At 32.3% G+C, this 21,566-nt stretch overlaps 1 protein-coding gene across 2 annotated transcripts in view; it reads right to left on the bottom strand.

The window, feature by feature from the left end:
- CCDC171 (coiled-coil domain containing 171) overlaps positions 1-21,566 on the bottom strand; it is a 425,369-nt gene that overhangs the window by 128,155 nt on the left and 275,648 nt on the right. For both annotated transcript variants that reach the window (XM_011990859.1, XM_011990858.1), the window contains 2 exons: positions 6,346-6,491; positions 4,236-4,290 (listed from right to left, as the gene is read on the bottom strand). In XM_011990859.1, coding sequence (XP_011846249.1) covers positions 4,236-4,290; positions 6,346-6,491 — 201 coding nt within the window. The remainder of the gene's footprint in view (positions 1-4,235; positions 4,291-6,345; positions 6,492-21,566) is intronic.

The following is a 21,566-nucleotide window of genomic DNA, read 5'->3' as shown; positions in this document are numbered from 1 at the left end:
GGGGGGAGGGGGAGGGATTGCATTGGGAGTTATACCTGATGTAAATGACGAGTTGATGGGTGCAGTACAGCAACATGACACAAGTATACATATGTAACAAACCTGCACGTTATGCACATGTACCCTAGAACTTAAAGTATAATAATAAAAAAAATAAAAAAAAAAGGAAAAAAAAATAAAAAATAAAAAAAAAGAAAACACAGTCATCAAAACTCATGGTACTGATATGAAGAGAGACATACAATTCAATGGAATAGAATTGAGAGTCCAGAAATAAACCTATACATCTATAGTCAACTGATTTTCAAGAGGAATATGAATGATTCAACATGATCATTCAATGGGAAAAGAACAGTCTTTTCAACAAATAGTGCTGGAATAATGGGACTGCCATATAAAAGAATGAAGTTGGGCCTTTACATGATAGAATATGTAAAATCAATTTTATATGGACTAAAGACCTAAATGTAAGAGCTAAAACTATACAATTCTTAGAATAAAACACAGGGGAAAGCTTCATGACTTTGCATTTGGACATGGATTCTTAGATATGCCAAACACACAAGCAGCAGCAAGAAAAAAAAAATTAGATTTCATCAAATTGTAAAACTTCTGTTCACCAAAGGACACTATCTAAATATAAGGTAAAAAGACAACCTACATGATGGGAGAAAATGTTTTCAAATCATATATATAACAAGATTCTAGTATCCAGAATATGCAAAGAACTCTTAAAACTCAACAACAAAAAGACAATCAACCCGATTTAAAAATGGGCAAAGGATGTGAGGAGACATTTCTCCAAAGAAGACAAATAATCAATAATCACATGAAAACATGTTCAACATTGTTAGTCATTAGGAAAATGCAAATCAAAAACCACAGTGAGATACTATATAATAGCCACTAGGATGGCCATTAACAAAAATTGAAACTAACAAGTGTGAGCAAGGATGTGGAAAAATTAGAATGCTTATCCATAATGGTGCAGATTTAAAATGGTGCAGTCACTGTGGAAAACAGTTTTGTGGTTCCTCAAAAAGTTATCAAAGTATTGTTATATGATTCAGCAGTTCCACTGCTAGCTACATACCTAAGAGAAGTGAAAACAGACCTTCAAACAAAAATTTTTACACAAAATTTCACAACAGCATTCACTATTCATAATAACCAAGAAGAGGAAACAATCCAGTGTCCATCAGCTGATGAATGCCTAAACAAAATGTGGTACAACTATACAATGGCATATTATTCAGCCATAAAAGGGAATGATGTATCAATAAATGCCACAACATGAATGACCTTTGAATAAATTATACTAAATGAAAGAAGCCAGACATCTAAAACCACATATTGTATTATTCCATTGACATGAAATGTCCAGAACAGGAAAATCCATAGAGACAGAAGGCAGGTCAGTGTTTGCCAGGATGTAGGGGAAAGGGATATAAGAAATAATTGCTTCTTGGGTACTGGGTTTCTTTTGGAGCGATGTAAATGTTCCAGAATTAGCTGTGATGGGTGCACATACTGAAAGCCACTGAACTGCGCACTTTAAAATGGTTAAGCTGGAGAGTTTTTTCAAAACAAGTTCAACAGTTTTGGATTTTCCAAAAAAATAAAAAGCAGCCAAAATTTCAACTCAAGAGAGAAGGGTGTGTTTTTAAAAATGCAACTCATGAAAAGTTATGATGATTTTGTTTCTTCTTGTTCTTATGTTTCTTATCTCCAATACCTTGAAATTGGCCCACCCAAAACAGTGTATTATAAAATTAAGTTCTGACCTACATTAAAAATGGGCATAAAAATATATATCTAATTGAAATTAATATAAAACTTACATTTCTTTGAAAAAAAAACTATGTTTTTTAACTGAAATGACTGACCTTCCTTATTAAATAGTTACCAGTCCCAAAGGGAATTTTGAAAATAATATCTAACCAACTGTTCTGTGTAATACAGTTGTAATATTTGAAAAGTTGAATGAAATGTGTTGCTTAAAAGCTAACAAGTATAAACCAAATGTAATTGTTTTTCCTAAAAACAAATATGTTCAGGTAAGTTCCTTAACATCCAAGAAAAGAAATGATGTCTGCAGGAAAACAAGTTCTTTCTTCTATTTGATTAGTGTCAGAAGTTACTATTAAAATTCAACTCAGTGGGTAAGACTTAGTTTTATTCTAGAATGAATGGTACCAACCTTGAAACACATATGTTTAAAACAGTAAGAAATATAAATAGTCATACTATTTTACTATGCACAGTAAACTTTGCTAAAGAGTTTGGATGTATCCATATTGATTTTTACCATCCTGTGAAAGAGCCTGGACCCTCCTTCCACACTACTCTTTGTTTCATCAAAGACAGCAAAATGCCAATGGAAAGTCCAAGGCAGCCAGAAAAATAAACCTATTGAACTCTGGCATGAAGACAGGTGGGCGTGCATCTTCCTGAGACCTTCAGAGGACTCTCTGGGCCACCTCCTTATCACTCATTCATTCTCACTCATACCTCACAGAAAAGAGAATTATCTCCAATTATCTTTCCTAAGTTTTCACTTCAAGCTTGAAAAGTAATTGATAATTTTAAAACCACTATAATAATAGAATTTTCTAAAGACATAAATCAAAATAATTAACTACTAAATCTGAAGAGAGAAAAAGCCATAAAGCAAAAGTAAATCTACAATGGCTATAGACCAGCTTTACAGACCGCTTTCTTTCCGTATGACACAAAAATCAAAAGATGAACTACAACTGAAGAACTGTATGATTCTAATCATACTGTTGCAATCAGTCTTTATCATATTTAAATGATATATTTTGCCATTTTCATAAGAAAAGAAGAAGGTACAACATTTACATTTCATGTTGGTGATGGTTTTTCCCTGATGTCAAAGTTCATTCCCCAAGTTAGCTGCTGTCTAACTTTTTTTTCCTCCAACTGGGATGATGAAAAAACCAACTGGATTTCAAAGTCAACATTAACTATATAAAAGGGTGTGCCATGTATATGACGTAATTGGCTTTTCTATCTACCAAGTTCAAAAAAAATACCAAAGATGTCTCTTTCACTGCAAATCTAAATTACAGATTTGTGGCACATATAAATTTAATGTGACTATATTTAAACTATACTGACTAGCTAAACTTTTTTAAATGGGAAGGGGGAGAAATCATAGTTTCAAAGAAGCTTAGGAAATAGCACTCAGATAATTTTTCTTTTCCAAAATACTTTTGTTGACATGAAATAATGCTGGTCACTTTCAAAATATAAAAGAATACAGGGGCCCGTTGTTTTTAAAATGTTAAAATGTATTAACTATTAGTTTGCTAATTTTTATTTAATATGCCCTTCAAAAAGTTAGTTTTAGGGTATTTTAAGTGACTTATAAAATGATATTATATAAAAAACTGATTTACAAGGTTATTCTAAATATGATTCATTCATAAACTCCATGTATCTTTAAAGTACTTAATGTTTGCATTTCCAATAATTTGCCTATCAGACAGTAGCAGAAACACATAAATAATGTTTCTCTGCTTTTGAATGATGAAATAATGAACATATCTTTCAGTGCAGAGTGGAGTGCTAACAAAACACATGGTCAGTAAATATATTATGTTTTTACAAATATCATAATACTTTTATTATGCTGTTCATCACTGCAAATTAACACCCAGAGTTTATCATACAGGAGTAATCAAATTTGAAAGCAATAGAATATATTAAATAATTAAATTTCTACTTTAAGAATATATTCTTACAAGTAAGAAAGAAAATTTCAATTTGAATAACATTACTACCTAGTTTACATATATGAGTATTACTAAATAAAATACATGTTTCTCTCCATACATATATATATATAGGACTGTTGGTTTAAGAGTGGTAAGAGGTTAGACAGTGTGGTCAAACATTTTATCATTATGAGACATATAAGAATCTTAATGACCTCTGCTTTGTTCAGCAAAGACCGCAAATAATTCCAAGTACAATTACACCAGTTTGGGGAAACCACTATTTTCATAGTCTTATTAAATATATAAAGTGAATTCTGAAAAAAGCACGCAATATAGCACTATGTAATGGAAATTTCCAGTCATCTGCATAGCATCTTTTTGTTAATTTATTTTTTTAAGTTACAAAATGAATTAAAGAACTTTGTGGCTAATAAAAATAATGACTAGGTGTCATGATACAAATTGAACAATATTAAAGAAAAATTACAGTACCTTGTGAAGCGTATTTTCTATTGCTCTCATGTGATTTGCAACACATTCTTTGTCTCTAGAAAAAATAAAAGAAAGATTAAGTGTTAGTAAAACTCAAACCTTACTACAACTGTTACACATTTTAGTATAAGTCACTAGTATTAAAAAATAAGGGTCTGATATCATTGTTCTCCTTTTATTTTTTTAATTTATTTTACCTTTTAAATTTTGATTTTTAATTCATTGTCCTCCTTTTAAACGTACAAAAACTAACCATATTCACTGATATATTTCCACATTTAACGCATATCTTAAATTTTGTTGCCTGTCCTAAATCGGGGTAGGGGAGAGTAAAAAGGTAAAAAAGTGAAAAACAAAGAAAAAAAAATTACAATTACATTATTGATCATTTAAAATGTGCTGTAAATGGTAAAACTTCATTCTTCTATTTCTAATGAAAAAGACTTTAAAAAATCTTAGTGATGGGGATATATAATAAATGACCATACTATGCAAAATAGTATTTTCCTTTCTACACAGTCTTTTTATGCTATAATAATTACACAGAAAACTCCTCCGTGACTTGTCTAGGAATATGCAAAGTTACTAGTTTCTCCTATCAGCCTAGTATATTGAATTTAGCCTTCATAATGAAATAAAAAGTTTGAATGAAAATACTGAAGATAAAAATCTAATTGTAAATTGAAATTGAAAACTGTAAATAATGTATTAGTTCTCCAGATTTCAAATTAGCTTTCTTTAGTTTTATAAAAACATGTGCCCATGGTCACAGATCATAGACATGTCAAAATACTGAATTAGCAGCCCTGTTTTGAAAATACAATTTGAATCTGGAGGTTTCATTAGCCTATTTTCATTCATCTCAGAATTTTCTCAGTGCTATAAGACTTACTGGAAATTACCTGGGCTAAGCCTCTCATTTGACAAGATGAAACTGGGAGTGAACAATAAAAAAAAAACCGATTCAGTCAAACTTATATTTTAAAAGATGACAAAAATATACACCTTATATGGTGGTGCATCATTATATTGCTTTACAATTTCCCAAAAACCTCTCAGTGGTTATTCAAATATGCCAATATTTTGGCCTTGTGTCAATTCATGTTTTCATTATGTTTGAGCAATGTCACAAACCCAGTGGCAAAGCTTATGAATATCTGAAGATTGCGGATTCCTCGTTCAGTGATTTATACACATTCTGTAGTTTACAGACTACATTCATATTTGATGATATTTTATGCTTAAGAGTTTCTCTCAAAAAATATTTAATAAACATATATTTTTGCAAGTAAAGAAATTCAGAATTCTAAAGTTAGAAAACACTGAGTTTATCAAAATTAGATGTTTCTTTATTCCTTGAAAATAGATATTCTTTAAGCCACGCTGTTGCACAAAGAACTGTCTTAAAGTATTCCATGAAATTTGATATGAGGAACAAATAAAAATGCCCAAGAGAACTGTTCAATGTGAACTTCGTAACGTATGTCAACTTGATTACCTGGTTTCAAAAAAAAAGGAAAGACATTTTCATCACATTTACATAGTGGTCTACTCTGAAAACTGTATGTTTTTCTACTTAAAATATTAGAATATACAGCTATAAAAATTAAATGAGTTTTCATGATCAATGTTTTATTGTATTTTTTAAATGCTATGATACATATGCTGATTGTATGCTAACATTTCTTTATGGAAATATTACTTGCAATATTAGTATATAATAATACATGCAGAGCAAACTTTCAGAGACAGTGAGGCAGAAGAGAATAGGAATGTATAACAGAAGATACTATGAAAAACTTATAAATAGAGTCTTACATTTCACATTAATAAAACATAGTTTCTAACACGTAACACTACAACGGAGCCCAAAATAAGCATAATTAGAGGTTTTATAGAAGCTTATACTTTTCTGAGGTTTCTCAATAAAATATACATTTAGTATGTTAAGAGTTTTTCTTTTTTGAGGATATATCAGAGAATTTCAAAGAAAGACAGCTGTACTTTTGTTTTCTAACACTGTATTATCCAGGGCTAAAACCCGGAGCATGAAAGTAAGAATTGATCTTTTGTCTGTTTTAAGTGATCTCCCCAAGGTCCAAATGCTCACTTGGCTGCCATGCGGAGGGCACTCTCTGCATCATGGATGTTCTCCTCTAGTCGACGCTTGTCCTGCTCCAGCTGGGTAAGATGTCTATTGAGCTGACGCAGAGATTGATCTTTTCTTCTCAGCTCCATCTTTGCCTCGGAGAGACTCTGCAAGCAGACAGAAAACAGAGTTACTTGTCAGCCCTGATAATTAACTTCAATTTATGCCATAGGCTATTAAACAAAGAAGAATACAGACTGACTGAGAAGTAGACTTGGGTCATTACACATCAAAGTTTAACAAATTTTCTGCAAAAATTTTATATACTTACTAATTAGAAATGATAGAACTGATAAGATTTTGGAAAATGTTTGGTTACAAAATACAGTTCCGTTTTATTTTTTAAAATACTGCAAGGCAAATAAATTGTATTCTTACTAAAAATAATCTGATTATAAAAATCTCAAGTTGTACTTTCTTTTAATGATGAAAAAATAAAGTTTTCAGGGTGGAAAGCACATGAAATTTAGAGTCAATTTTATTCTAAATAGAACTAGAGTTAAGAACTATCATATGCCCAAACTATGCATGTGATTGAGAAAATGATAGACCAGGATATCTATAAGAAAATGGTAAACCCAAGATGAAACAGTACCACCACTGTCTTTATAAATACATAGTTAGGTGGCTACAGACATTTCAGCAAACAAACAAATTGGACTCCAAAATAAAATTCACTTGCTTCCCAGTAAATAACTCTTACATCAAGGATCGCAACACAAATAGGATCAACATGTTTTAACTAATAAAGTTATAAATAATACTTGCATTCAGAATTATTTGTGTTCTATAAATATTTTCTTAGTCACAGAAGTACAAAATCTGTTGATTTATATTTGCTATCTACTTTAATTTGAAATATTTACTTAGCGCAAAAATTTCAAGATGCAATTGCGCAACTTTATATTGCAGGCTTAGAATCAGAAGCTCACAATTGAAAGAAGTATTTTCTAGACCTCACTTAAAATTCTAGGATGCAAAATAGTACAGGGATCAGAGGATCACTTAACACTAAAAATCTTCTTACTCCTTTGCCTAAAAAATTTCTAGAGTAAGCTTATCAAACAGTTTTTGATTAAATTTGTTGGATGGTGAGCTAAATAATTGACTGCATACACATAGTTTTTTCTTCTAGCTCAGTTTAGCCACACATTAACACTCACACTGTGCTTCAAAAACCTAGTAAAGAATAAACAAAAATGTTATAATTTCATGTGTAAAACTCTTCTAACAGTATTCTTTCAGTGCATTCACAATGGGTAGTATTAAAAAAATGAATAGTATAAAAACTTAAGCTGTGTACATGCTAAACCAATCAATTCCCTCTAACTGCTGGTGAATTGAAAGCCATCATCAGTCAAACCAGGTATTTTAAAACATTAAAAGTTTTAAAATTCACTTTTCAAATAGTCAAGTTACTGTCAAACAAATATAAATCAAAAAATTAAACAAATTATGACCACTTATGAGACATTGTATTTTGTTTTAAATCTTCACTATTAACAGATCTTCACACACGTTGCACCACAGAAATAGTCACTGATTCAAACTAACTTTAAAAACATGGCAAAGAATAAATTTTTAAAACCACACTAAACCTACTAATTTTGTGCCAATGCTAAGATAAATGCACTAAAGCATCATGAACTTTCTTTATTTAAAAAAGTAAAATCCTTTTGAGTTCCTTTTAAAGTCAGCATTTCTGACATCTTTCAAGCAACAAAAAAAAACAATTTTTCAAATATGAAGATCAAACTAATGGTCCACCACCAGTTATGGATAAAGCTTGAATTCTTCCAACAAAAACAATACACTTGTGCCAATCCATTCAAATTCTTCTGCTCAGTAACTCTCATGACTAGAGGTGCATATTTGTGAGGGGACTATCCAGCATTCAGTATATTATCTCTAACCTTATCCAGACTGAAGCTTGCTGATCCAATCTGAGGGAATCCATGACTTTGAAACCCACACTTGACTGTTCAACCATCCTATCATATCCTTTCAAAGAACATATAACTCATAACATTAGAATTTCTACTACATAGCTAAATCTTCTCGTTTCCATTCTTTCATTTTCATGTCTCAGGGGCAAATGACAGGAGTCACCAAACTCTTCTAAAGCTTACACTATTTCAAGGGCATAGAAAAGAAACAAAAAGTGGTATAAACAAAGTGATATAATTCACACTTCCTTGAGTATGAAAACAAAAAGATAATATAGTTTTTTGGAAAAAAAGATCATAACTTATAGAATTCTCATTTGAGAAGAGGAGAATGACATCATGAAATACATCAGTGGGCCCTAAGATTGATGGGGATGGGTATAAAACACCAAGACATAAACCACAATTCAAGAATATATCTTTTCCCTAATACCTAACCTTTTTTAAATAACAAAAACAGAATATTTAAAAATCCTAACACTGAGCTTTAAAGAAAAATACATTTGAGTACATATATATGTACATATCACATATATATTTACAAATATATATCCATATATCACATATAATTTTAAATTCAGCTTTTCTTTTCTCCTGTTCAGATTGATCTAATTAAAACCCATGATAAACTTTATGGACTCTAATATTTCCAACTGAATGACTGAAACCAAGAGGGTGCGCCTCTAGGCAGCAAGGCAACAATGATAAGCAGCAGGTTAGCCACTAATTTCTCAACCAGGGTAGATTGTGAAAGTGTGATGTTCTGATATCCAAGAAACTGTTCAGGAGAGAATAGGATAAATCAAGTTTAATAACTCTGCTCCTAATTGTTCCCCCAATGCTCAACTCTAATTACTTGGAGAACTCTCCTGACTGTCACCTGATATTAAGTTGTTGGAGGCTGAGCCTGGAACAGCGAGATAATCAATAAACATTTAGTGGGGAGAAGAATGAAGATCCTGTTAAGCAGTGGGAACCTGCAGCACCCAAAGCCCTTCTGCTCATGAGAAAACCTATGGGACAGCCATAGTGATTGCAAAGCAATAATCCAAAGCACTGTTTTTAGGCCTTGAGGCCTTTAAGCAACAGTACATTTGAGGAAAAAAGGTTAACACGGTCACCCTAATTACAGCCCACTTTCACATACTTCATATATAAGTGAAGACAAGCCAATTAGGTAGAAAGGAAGATAAGGGAAGTTTTATTTGTATACTAATTAAACCCCTGATGAAATTAAAGGAAAAACATACAGCTCTGTAATTGTGTCTGAGAAAGGTCACTTCAGGTTCAGTTATCAGAACAGCACAGCCTTGAGATATTTCACTTAATCCACAATACAGCCCTCATTTTGTACTCAGGTCTTAATATTTACCAAGAAAAAAAATTCAAAGCCTGATATGAATTTATCTTTAAACAGTGTTGTGAACAATTTTAGCTGTTAGAAAGTTAAGGCTAGATATGATAACAAGAGTCTTTTAAAGAGCAGAAAAAAATATTCTACCTACACAAGAACCAATGTCAAAATATTATTTATCAAAGATTTCCAGTTTTCATTTTAAATCCAAAATGTTTTAAAGTGAATTTTTACAATGGTATTCAAAAATGACTGTATTTCAAAAGCTATTATATAATATCTTTATTGCATTTCTTTTTAGATAATGATGTCATTGCTTACCTTCATTTTCTCTGTTAAGGAAAAAAAACAATGCTTTCACTTAACTACTCCTATAAGAAAATACTAACATTTTATTGTTTCCCGAAATGATCATGAAAAGTTATTTACTATTAATAAAAGCTGGCAAGAAAAGTATGGATACAAAGGAAGTAGTCAAGTATAGGAAAAGCTTAGGAATAGAATACATGGTAGATGTGAAAATTAAATGACCCACACATTTTTTAAATGTATTTTTTCTTATCCATAGTTTCTGAAGTTTCTATAATAAGCATGTGTTACTACTGAATAACAGCAAAAATTATTTTAAGTCAAACATAATTTTATATTTCTAAAGCTTCAAATGTTTATTAAGGTAATAATTTTTAATTAATTATAAAATAAATTGAAATTCTATTACTTCACACCTATGAAAACATTTTGTGCAATGAAAATTTTTTCATATAACAGCTTTATTGAGATATAATCCACATACTAAACAATTCACTCTTTTAAAGTGTACAATTCAGCACGTATTCATAGAGTTGTATAACTATCACCAATGGAGGTCTTTTTTGAAGTAAAATTCTTTAGAAAAAAAAAAAAACCTTATCAAAACAATGTGGCTATCTAAATACAGTCTCTCTCATTGTTTCAGCAAACTCTAGTTGAAAACTGCATAAGAGATACAAAGTGTATCATTCTGTTTAGAAATGGTTTTTGAAATAAAAAATTTATGAAATGAATTCCCTGAATTGGAATATTTAATTAATAAATGTGGTATAGTACAAACATTAAAGTTATCTTAAAGAGTATGCATATCTCTTCAACTAAGATTTCTGGATGCCAAGCGAATCACCCAACATAGTTCTTTCTCATAAGGGTACAGTATAGCAGTGCTTTAGACCATTAGGCCGCTAGGAAGACCAAGCCCCAGGGGATATTGCTTTTATAGATTTTCTTTTGTCTAATGGGAAATATCTACGGATCTACATTCCTACACACTAAAAGCTAATGGCTTATTCAATTTGGTATAAAAAGTTAGTCATACAAAATGAAAGGAAAGACAACAACACAAGTGTTATAAGAACTAGGCTACATTTCCTGAGTCGGGGGAAAAAATAGAATATTTAAAGAAAAATAAACTTATTGCTGTCTGACTGTTTCTTTAAATAAACATCTCTAGATTACAATACATTTAGTTAAAAAGCTTAGTAAAATTAATGTTTAAAAAGAAAATAAGGCTATTTTCAGCCCTACTGTTAACAATAACTAAAAAACTACATTAAAATAATTAATTACATAATTGCTAGGTGGATCAAACTGTACAGGTTGTCACAGAAACTATAAACATAAAATGATATAACACCGAAATTTACAAAGGGGTTGGGTAAGCAAGTTAGGAATGAAACTAAAGAATAATATATTTTATAATAAAGCCCGAAAATCTGTAAGATAAAACAATTAGGGCCGGGCACGGTGGCTCATGCCTGTAATCCCAGCACTTTGGGAGGCTGAGGCAGGCAGATCACGAGGTCAGGAGATCGAGACCATCCTAGCTAACACGGTGAAATCCTGTCTCTACTAAAAATACAAAAAAAAATTAGCCAGGTGTGGTGGCAGGCACCTGTAGTCCCAGCTACTCTGGAGGCTAAGGCAGGAGAATGGTGTGAACCTGGGAGGTAGCGGAGCTTGCAGTGAGCAGAGATTGCGCCACTGCACTCCAGCCTGAGCGACAGAGTGGGACTCCATCTCAAATAAAAAAAGAAAAAAAACACAAAAAATTAGATAATTTACAATAAAAATACAATAATAAAAGATGTTGGTATATAGTACAGTTTATATTTGAATAAATTTCGATCTTCGTATCCTATATTTTATATGAGGAATTTAACTACAAAGTTATGTAATTTAAAGTAATCTTCCTTAGGAATACTATCTTTTATTGTTTTCTAGTAGTACCTATACATAACGTAGGTGACATATTAATAAACTGAAGCTGAAGCTCAAATAACTTACCCACTTTCAGGGTTAAATAAATGGCAGTCCTAGTTAGAACTCACATGTCTAGTAAGACAACAGATGTTAAGGTATCCTATAAACGGTAAAAGACTACACAAATGTAAAAGGCATGGTTAATATAATAATCACACTTCTACATGTAATGTCATTACAGAGTGTTCTTTAAATCTCCACCTATATATGATAACTTATGAGGGTCTATACTATTTCTACCTCATTCATTTACTTACATATATACACACAAATATGTATAATTTTTTAAATTATTTTATCACACTTGAAAAAGATAAAAGGAAATTTTAACAAAGAAAAGTATAAAACACGTTACTTTTATAAATAGGCCATGTGACAGACGATTAACAACAAATGTGGCGAATGGGCAATGAAAACTCACCTTAAAAATTTCCAAGTATCCTATAAGATTGTGTTGTATAATGCCTCATGATTATCTGTACCTTATTCTCACATAGGCCTTTGAAAATGTCTTCCTAAATGGTGTCAATATAAAATAAAAAAGCTAATTCTTCCCAGTAAACTAACTGAAAGTGATCAATAATAAAATACGGAATAAAAAGGAACTTCACAAAAGTATTCAAAATATATTGAATGCTATTTGTTCTAAGCCTCACATATAAAGCACAAAACTCTTTGTGATAGACTAAACATATTAGATAACAGTGAAGTAAGGTGGGAAAGAAATAGTTAAAACACATTTTAAATGACAAAAAAAAAAAGGAGGATAGTAAAGAGAACCACAAAAACCCTCTCAAATGGAAAATATACTCAGAAAAGTACAAAACAGACAAGTGGTAGCTAGATTTACTGTGACGCACGGCATGTAAACAGTAATGTGGCAGTAATGTTTTCTCAGAGTATAAAGCAAACTGCATTTGGCTGCACTGCAGACCTCAAGACACAGAACTACCTGCAAATGACAATCATCACGATGCTGCTATAACAAAATCAGCTCTTATATGACCTCTACATTCTCTTAGCAAATACCTAAGAAACACAAGGGGACAGAATACACATGGGCCCTTCTGTTGGACCATACCAGCTATAGCATACTCAAAAACTTGGCAGAGCTAACAACCCCAGCTATGTGGAGGTCCAAAAAGTTGCTGAATTTCCTGGCAATATTTTAAATGAGTCAAGCTATGACTTAAGTTGTAAAAAACTATCATTTAGAATTTAAATGCTGTTTTAAAATCATTTGAGAATTACCTAAAACAAATGTCTAAGAATTTGAAAAAATGTGAATAATTTATAAAGGGCTTCATACAGTTGGGTTTCTAACATTTAAATAAAAAACGATTGGAAAAATCTTTCAACTTCGAGAATTGTTTTGGTGATATAATTGAATAATAGGGTAAATAAGCCTGTTAATAATTAAAATACTCTTACATTAATATTTTCACTGTACTACAAAATTTAAATGGCCATTATTTAACGTGAATGTTACATATTAACTATTTTTAATAAAAGTAAATCAAATGCCAACTCAATAAAATTCAATTATTTAAGAGAATCTGAAGGTCAAATTTAAAATTGGGGAAATAAATTTAGGTTATTTTAGACTTAAATGTAAATAAAACAAAGTTTTGAGTGTTTTCTTAAAATTTATTCATTGGATGACTTTTTGTGCATTAAGTATTTTACTACTGATTTCTATCTTAATTTTAGAAATACGTCCACGGGGGAAAAAATTCTGGACAGCAAATGTTTGCTATGGGGAGTGTTCCACATATTTTCCTGTACACGTAGGACAGTGCTTCTCACATTGTAACTATTCAACAAATGCTGGCCATTATAACTGCTGTTATTTCTCCTACAATCACTAGCGGGAAAAATTACTTGAGTAACAACTAAGTACCATTATTATCATTATAACTCATGCATTTTATAATTACATCAGTTTATTTGATTCTTTATAATCCAGTGAGGTATATACTATTACCATTCCTGTTTTACATGAGAAAACTAAGAATCAGAGAAGTTATTTCCCCAAACTCATGGAACTAGTAAATAGGTTTATGCCAAAATGTGAGCCCTTCTTCTGAATCTAAAACCTTCTTCTAAACTCTGTACTACAGTAGTATTAGTAACAATGTCTTCAGATTTTCCATAAAATCTACTAACTGGTAAATCACCATGGAAATGTAAAACCAACATTTCTCTTATTTATCAAACTCCATAAAGTCAGTAAGTTACTTTAATATACTTAAATGGTTGTTTTCTACTTATATTGAAGTCCAATAAGAGCTTCAGTATTATTTAAGGATATACTTTCAACATCAAAAATTGAAGAATGCACAACTCAAGATCCCTTGTGTGAAAGTAGGATCACTGTCATCACTTATTAAATGTACTAATAAAAAAATAAATATTTGTAAAGAAATGATGAATTATATAGCACTCCACTGTAGTACAGAATTTTATATAATTCAAGACACATTGGGCTGTTGCTTTGTTTAACCTTTCAAAAAGCAATGGACTTAAATATCTTTCCTTTACGAGTTAGCAACAACAGCACTTAACTTTCCCTGTAGATCTTAAAATTTGACTGCCTAGCATAATATCACCTTTCAAATATTTGTAACAGCAACCCACCCTATCACAACAGTATATCAAGATATCAAGCTCAATAATACAGCACCTGTAGCTACCTCTCCCTAGTTAGGGAGATCTTAGCTGCTATGTAAGAAGACAGTTATGTGCCTAATTTAAAAAAAAAATGTCATCTTTAAAAAATTGGTATCCAGCTGGACGTGGTGGTGAATGCCTGTAATCTCAGCACTTTGGGTGGCTGAGGTGGGCAGACTGCCTGAGGCCAGGAGTTCAAGACCAGCCTGGGCAAAATTTGAAGAGGATGCTTGAATTAGTGGACTCCCAACTCCCATGCTTCTTTAAACTGGAATTTGCTTTAATGTTTTCTATGAACTTTTGTATAAGATTTTGTTTAAAGAAAGGGTTCTTTGGCTCAATATATTTGCCAACTATTGTAATAGAAAGCCATAGGAAGCTTCTGAAGGATTCTAGGCTGTGAAGCAACCTTCTCTGATCTGTTTGGGAATCACATATATAAACTATAACTGTCTAATTAAAGAAATACAAGAGGTCATTCTGGCTATATCGTGATAGCTCATTTAAATCTTTAGTGGAACTCTCACCAAGGTTTAATACGATTTCACCTATGAGTAAAAGATACAATGATATACTAAGTTAAAAATGATTTTAAAAGAACTGGTTTATAATAGTTTTCCTTAATATGATAGAGTATTATGTCAAAATTTACTTTTACATTACTCAGAGTGTATATTAAATATTTACTTTCTATAAATGCACATTCTAGCCATATATTTTCTATTTCCATTAATTATTAAATCCTACAAGGTATCTGAATTATATGATAGAGAGCCATAAACCCTAAGTCAGAGCAGAAATACATGATGGAAAGAATATTATTTTAGGAACATCAAAAAGTGGATTAACAATTGAACTCAGTGATTGTTTTCTAAGAAGAACTACACTATTTCGTCTATGGTTTTAAAATGTTTTCAGTTATTATGCTATGTTGTTTGGAAGTAAAAGAGGGTAGAACAAAGTTACCACTGGCAATAACCACTGAGTGAGATTTCTAAAAGGGTTGGTACCGGTTTTCCCTTTGTGCGATAAATCATGAAAATTATTTTTTAACATATCTGAGTGAAATATATAATTTTTAACCACTCTTCACTTGTATTAATTAAAGAAAAAGAGAGTGAAGCTGAGTAATACAGAGTTGTTAAAACAAAGATGAAGGCTCACAACTAAAACAACCACACTTTCAGCAACTGATGGAAGCATATTCAAAGTACTGTTGGGACAAGGCAGAGGGATGGACTCAAGTCTCTGGGCAATTTCTTGAGGAATTGTGCTTAGGAAAACCCCTGTATTTGTTCAGGCATTAACAGTTGAAAAATAAATATATATTCTGGGGAAGTAACATAGCAAAACATAGCATTTTATAGATTTGCTGCAAATGGAATTTTCCTGTATAAAAGTGTATGTGTATATATGTACATAAATATATACATACTCAGTAAATAGTACCATTTTGGTTACAAAGAGCTTGCTATAAAATTAGTATAATTTACACTTCTGATCCTTCTGTAACCAACCCATTCACCTGAGGAAAAACATAGTTGTTCTAACCTTCTAAATGAGCGAGATCGCCATCTCGTGGTGATGCCTTAAAATGTCAGGAATACGGCTTCTAAAGCCTAGAAAATGCTCTGTGGCATGTGGTAGACGTTGAGTACATATTCTAGAACATTCAAATTTTCTTAAACAACAAACAGCATAACACAGGGAATAACCTTTTTCTTTTATACTTAAAAAACCTCTAGAACTAGAAAGTAAAGCATCAACCAGACATATGGCTCCCGGAGATAAAGTATTTTCAACCCTACTGACCAAACTAAGGAAGAGGGCTGCGGATGTTAGAACGTAAAGTTACAGCAAATTTGGCCAATGTGGCTATAACTAGAAAGCAGATTATTTTTATACATTATATGATGAAAAAGATAAGTTACTGCAGTAGATTTTATTATTGGTCAAACTATTTGTTCCACCTCCCAAGAGGGGAAAGTATATTCTCCTGTTCCACTGATACCCAATTTGACGATGTAAATTAGTGGTGTCCTTTTTGGAAAGAGAATTGTATACTCCCCCTCCTGTCAAAATCAGGAATGGTTAAGTTACTTGCTTTGGCCAATGAAATGTGACTGGAAGTAAAATGTCGCTTCCTATCGGAGAAAAGAACAGCAATGTCCCATGTAGACACCTTTAAAACAAGACCGGCCAGGCGCGGTGGCTCACGCCTGTAATCCCAGCACTTTGGGAGGCCAAGGCGGGCGGATCACGAGGTCAGGAAATCGAGACCATTCTGGCTAACACAGTGAAACTCTGTCTCTACTAAAAATACAAAAAACTAGCTGGGAGTGGCGGCAGGCACCTGCAGTCTCCGCTACTGGGGAGGCTGAGGCAGGAGTATGGCGTGAACCCAGGAGGCAGAGCTTGCAGTGAGCCGAGATCATGCCACTGCACTCCAGCCTGGGCAACAGAGCAAGACTCTGTCTCAAAAAATTATAAAAATAAATAATAAAAAAAATAAAACAAGACCAACAGCGTTCCAGACAAAGAACGCTCTATTAGCCTCAATCATAGGGTATGGACATATGAAGCAGCACACAGCTGACCCATGATGACTATGCATAATGTGTGAGAAATCACTTGCTGTTGTAAGGCCACTGTTTAGAGTTATTTGTCACTGCAACATAGGAGAGGGTATCTTAACCCATTTTTCTACATTTGGCAATTTACTCTAATATTTATATAACCATGAAGTCATCAGGAGATACTTCAGAAAATCAGTGTCTAGGCTCATTTAATATTGGATCATTGGCAGAAGATATGAAGTTTAATTAAATATTAAAATCACAGTAAGTCATTTGAGACTTAGGTCAGTATGTAAATATGAGAACATTACAGAAAAATAATTTAATAATTTAAAAAATTGAAGACAACAACAAAATAAAGAGGGGTACAATACTGTAAAACATAATACTATTTTTAATACACATATGATAAATTGCTACTATGCATGTATATATATGTAAATAGGTACACTAAAAAATATGAAAGGCATACACCAAAATAGTAATGAAAACACTTTTTTCTTGTATTTTTTATTACTTTCAATATAATATGTACAAACTTTATGTAATTGAAAATGCAACTGACAGGCGCAGTGCCTCATGCCTATAATGCCAGCACTTTGGGAGGCCGAGGCAGGTGGACACTTGAGGTCAGGAGTTCGAGACCAGCCTGACCAACATGGTGAAACCCTGTCTCTACTAAAAACACAAAACTAGACAGGCATGGTGGCGCACACCTGTAATCCCAGCTACTTGGGAGGCTGGAGCAGGAGAATTGCTTAAACCAGGGGAGGCAGAGGTTGCAGTGAGCCGAGATCACACCATTGTACTCCAGCCTGGTCAACAAAAGCGAAACTCCACCTCAAAAAAAAAAAAATGTAATTGATACAATCTTCATAAGCTCAACTTTCATCACAAAATCTTAGTTTAAATTTAGATACAGGATATCATAATAGTAATTTAAACTGATTTTTAATGTGCTCTAGTAAACAAAGATAGGAAATTGCTCAGTTATATAACATTTTATCAAATGGTAAATAAATACAAATACATGAAATATGTAACTAAATTTAATCACTATAATTTATTCAACTCTTTGCGGGGGAAATATTTCAATGACCTGTTTCCCTCTAGGGAATAAACAGGGCCTTAGTATTTATTAAGCTAATAGTTACATCATAATACATCTGATTCCCAAGATTTTGTCAAACCCTCTCTCCAATTAAAGTTGCTTATTTTTAAGACTTTTAGCCATGACACAGCTTAGAAACCCCAAATCAAAATTCTTCACAGATAAATGATTTTCTAAATTCCACAAGGACTCTATGTTCCTTGTCACGGGACACAGATCAGAAAAACAGATGAATTCTATTTCCATCACAGAAATGATCTTGATGATTTTGGTTTGCTGTGATACTCTGACTTTACCCCTAAAATAAGATAAAACCACCATAAAGTAGCATCCTGTTTCATCTATCACAATGATTTTCCTTGTTGGTACCCTTAACAATAATCCTTGTAAAGTGCATATACCTCCCTAACCACATTTTGGCAATTGGCCAGGCTTTTGCTAGCAAAAGATAAAACTGACAAATATGCTTTACCCTTTGCAGTTTCAGGCATTCTAATTTTATCAAGGTTAATACTACTTTATACATTTTCTGGACTAAAACACAGAAAATAATACTCGCCAGCACTCCATAAGATCAAAGCATTATAAAGTCATATTCATTGAGTAGCCTCTTAATAGTGAATATACTAAAATAAAATGCAATTTGTTAAGATTAATAAATAATGGTGTTTTCCAAAATAACATCTTAAATAGCGATGTGACATAACAGTGCAATATTACTAAACTTCCAAATAAAACTTGAGCATGTTAATTAAATGTTTTCTATAAACAGAAAGGTGTAATGATTTAGAATACATATCCCCACATGGAGTAAAATTACCTCTAAAATGAATTAAACATTGCCACTTAACCATGCTAGAAATATGAACATATAATTAGATAATTACCTCCAAAGACTGAGACATTTAAATTTATGCTCATTCTACTACAAATGTAATATTCTAAGGTTGATTACTATGATTGACGACAATTAAATTAAATATTTCTGAAACAAAACCATTGCTGAGTCTCAGATTAATGATAACTAAAAATAATCACGCTCAAAAAGTGAATAAATTTTAATTAGTCCTTTAGGTTATAATGTACTATTTATTAATTTAAAATTGGGCCCACTAAAACAACAAGTATTTTCATAGTTAACCTTGGAATATCTGTAATTAAACTATACAGCCTGGGTCATTTTTGTAGTGCATTCAAAGAAAATAATTTTTCTAAGACAGAAAGTCTTACTACAGTATTGTCATTCTCAATAAACATCTCTGGGTTCAGGTCCTTGCTTCACTAATTACTAGCTCTGCAACTTGGGCTAAGTTAAACTCTCTGTGCCTTTGTTTCCTCATCTGCAAATGATGGGTAATAACATTTATCTTAAAAATTGTTTTAAAAGTTAGATGAGAAATTATTATCTGCAAATTATTTAGCCAAGTGGCAAGGAAATAAACCCTAGCCATTTTTATCTAATGCAAGGACAAATGCTAACAACATTTACATAGTCCCTTAAGCCTCCACATTGGAGGTTTATAAGTTTACAAAGAATCCTCATTGTAGTTAATAATAAAACAAACCACTAAAGCAAATACAAGTCATAAGACAATAAAATTGCATATTTGTATTAATAAAGCATTTTGGCATATTACCAATTCAACTAATTACAGAGAAAATTATTTAAAGAAATGAAAGACTTACTCAACAATGGCAAAAATCAACTTCAGTCACAGATTTTAAGTGGCATAACATAAATGAATATCATCTACAAAATTCCAAATAGTTTACATATATTTGAATACTTCAGTTTCCAGATGGAAATGTATAAAGTCATGCACCACATAAGGTTTTGGTCAACAATGGACCACGTATACTACGGTACTCTCATGAGATTATAATGAGGCCGGGTGTGGTGGTTCATGCCAGCACTTTGGGAGACCAAGGTGGGCAGATCACCTAGGGTCAGGAGTTTGAGACCAACCTGGCCAACATGGCGAAACCCCATCTCTACTAAAAAGTACAAAAGCAATTAGCTAGACATGATGGTGTGTGCCTGTAATCCCAGCTACTCAAGAGGCTGAGGCAGGAGAATCACTTGAACCAGGGAGGTGGAGGTTGCAGTGAGCCGAAATCACACCACTGCACTCCAGCCTGGGCAACAGAGCAGGACTCCATCTCAAAAAAAAAAAAAAAAAAAGGTTATAATGAAGCTGAAAATTTCCTATCACCTACTAATGTCTTGATGATCCTGACCCTGTGTAGAGCTAGGCTAACGTGTGTACTCATGTCTTAGTTTTTACCAAAAAAGTTTTAAACATTAAAAAAGGATTTCAAAAAGAGAAAAACACTTACTGAATACGAATATAAAGAAAATACTTTTGTACAGCTTTACAATGTGTTTGTGCTTTAAGCTCAGTGTTGTAAAGGAGTCAAAAAGTATACAGTGCTTATAAAGTCGACAGCAGTATATAGTAATGTCCTACGTCTTCACATTTACTCACCATTCATTCACTGAGGCACTCAGAGCAACTTCCAGTCCCTCAAGTCCCATTCATGGTAAGTGCCCTACACAGGTATATGAATTTTATCTTCTATACCGTATTTCTATTGTATTTTTTCTATGTTCACATAACACAAATTCTTACCACTGTGTTACAATTGCCTACAGCACTCAGTATAGTAACATTCTGTACAGGTTTGTAGCCTAGAAGCAACAGGCTTTACCATACAGCCTATGTGTGTAGAAGGCTATACTATGTAGGTCTGTGTAAGTACATTATATGATGTTTGTACAACAAAATTGTCTGGATACAGTTCTTAGAGCATAGCCCCATCCTTAAATGACACATGACTGTATTTCAAATGAAAATGCAACCTCATTTAAGGAAGGCATATGAAGAGCTCAAATGCCAACCACAGCTGAATAAGGTCAAATTAAAGGAGAAAGGGATTTTACTTGTATTTCACCACTGGATGTCCACTGTAGATTTATTTAGCATTTCTATGGCATTTCACACCAAAAGTTTAAAAAATAAATTTTCTTATAGAATTAACTTTAACAAAAAGAAAAATAAGATCATGGGAAAAGTTGATTGAGTTGAAAAATAAAGACACCCTAAGGAAAATTCCTTGTAAGTAGTACTTCTTTACCAAAAAAAAAAAAAAAAAAAAGGAAGAGGCTGGTGCAGGGGACAAAAAAGAAATCAAAACCAAAATACTCAAACACTCTCTAACTATAAGGGACTTTA

Source organism: Mandrillus leucophaeus, unplaced genomic scaffold (genome assembly GCF_000951045.1).
Source record: "Mandrillus leucophaeus isolate KB7577 unplaced genomic scaffold, Mleu.le_1.0 Scaffold384, whole genome shotgun sequence".
Classification (NCBI taxonomy): domain Eukaryota; kingdom Metazoa; phylum Chordata; class Mammalia; order Primates; family Cercopithecidae; genus Mandrillus; species Mandrillus leucophaeus.
Note: the sequence above shows the minus strand (reverse complement) of the source record. Positions and strands in the feature narration are given on the sequence as shown.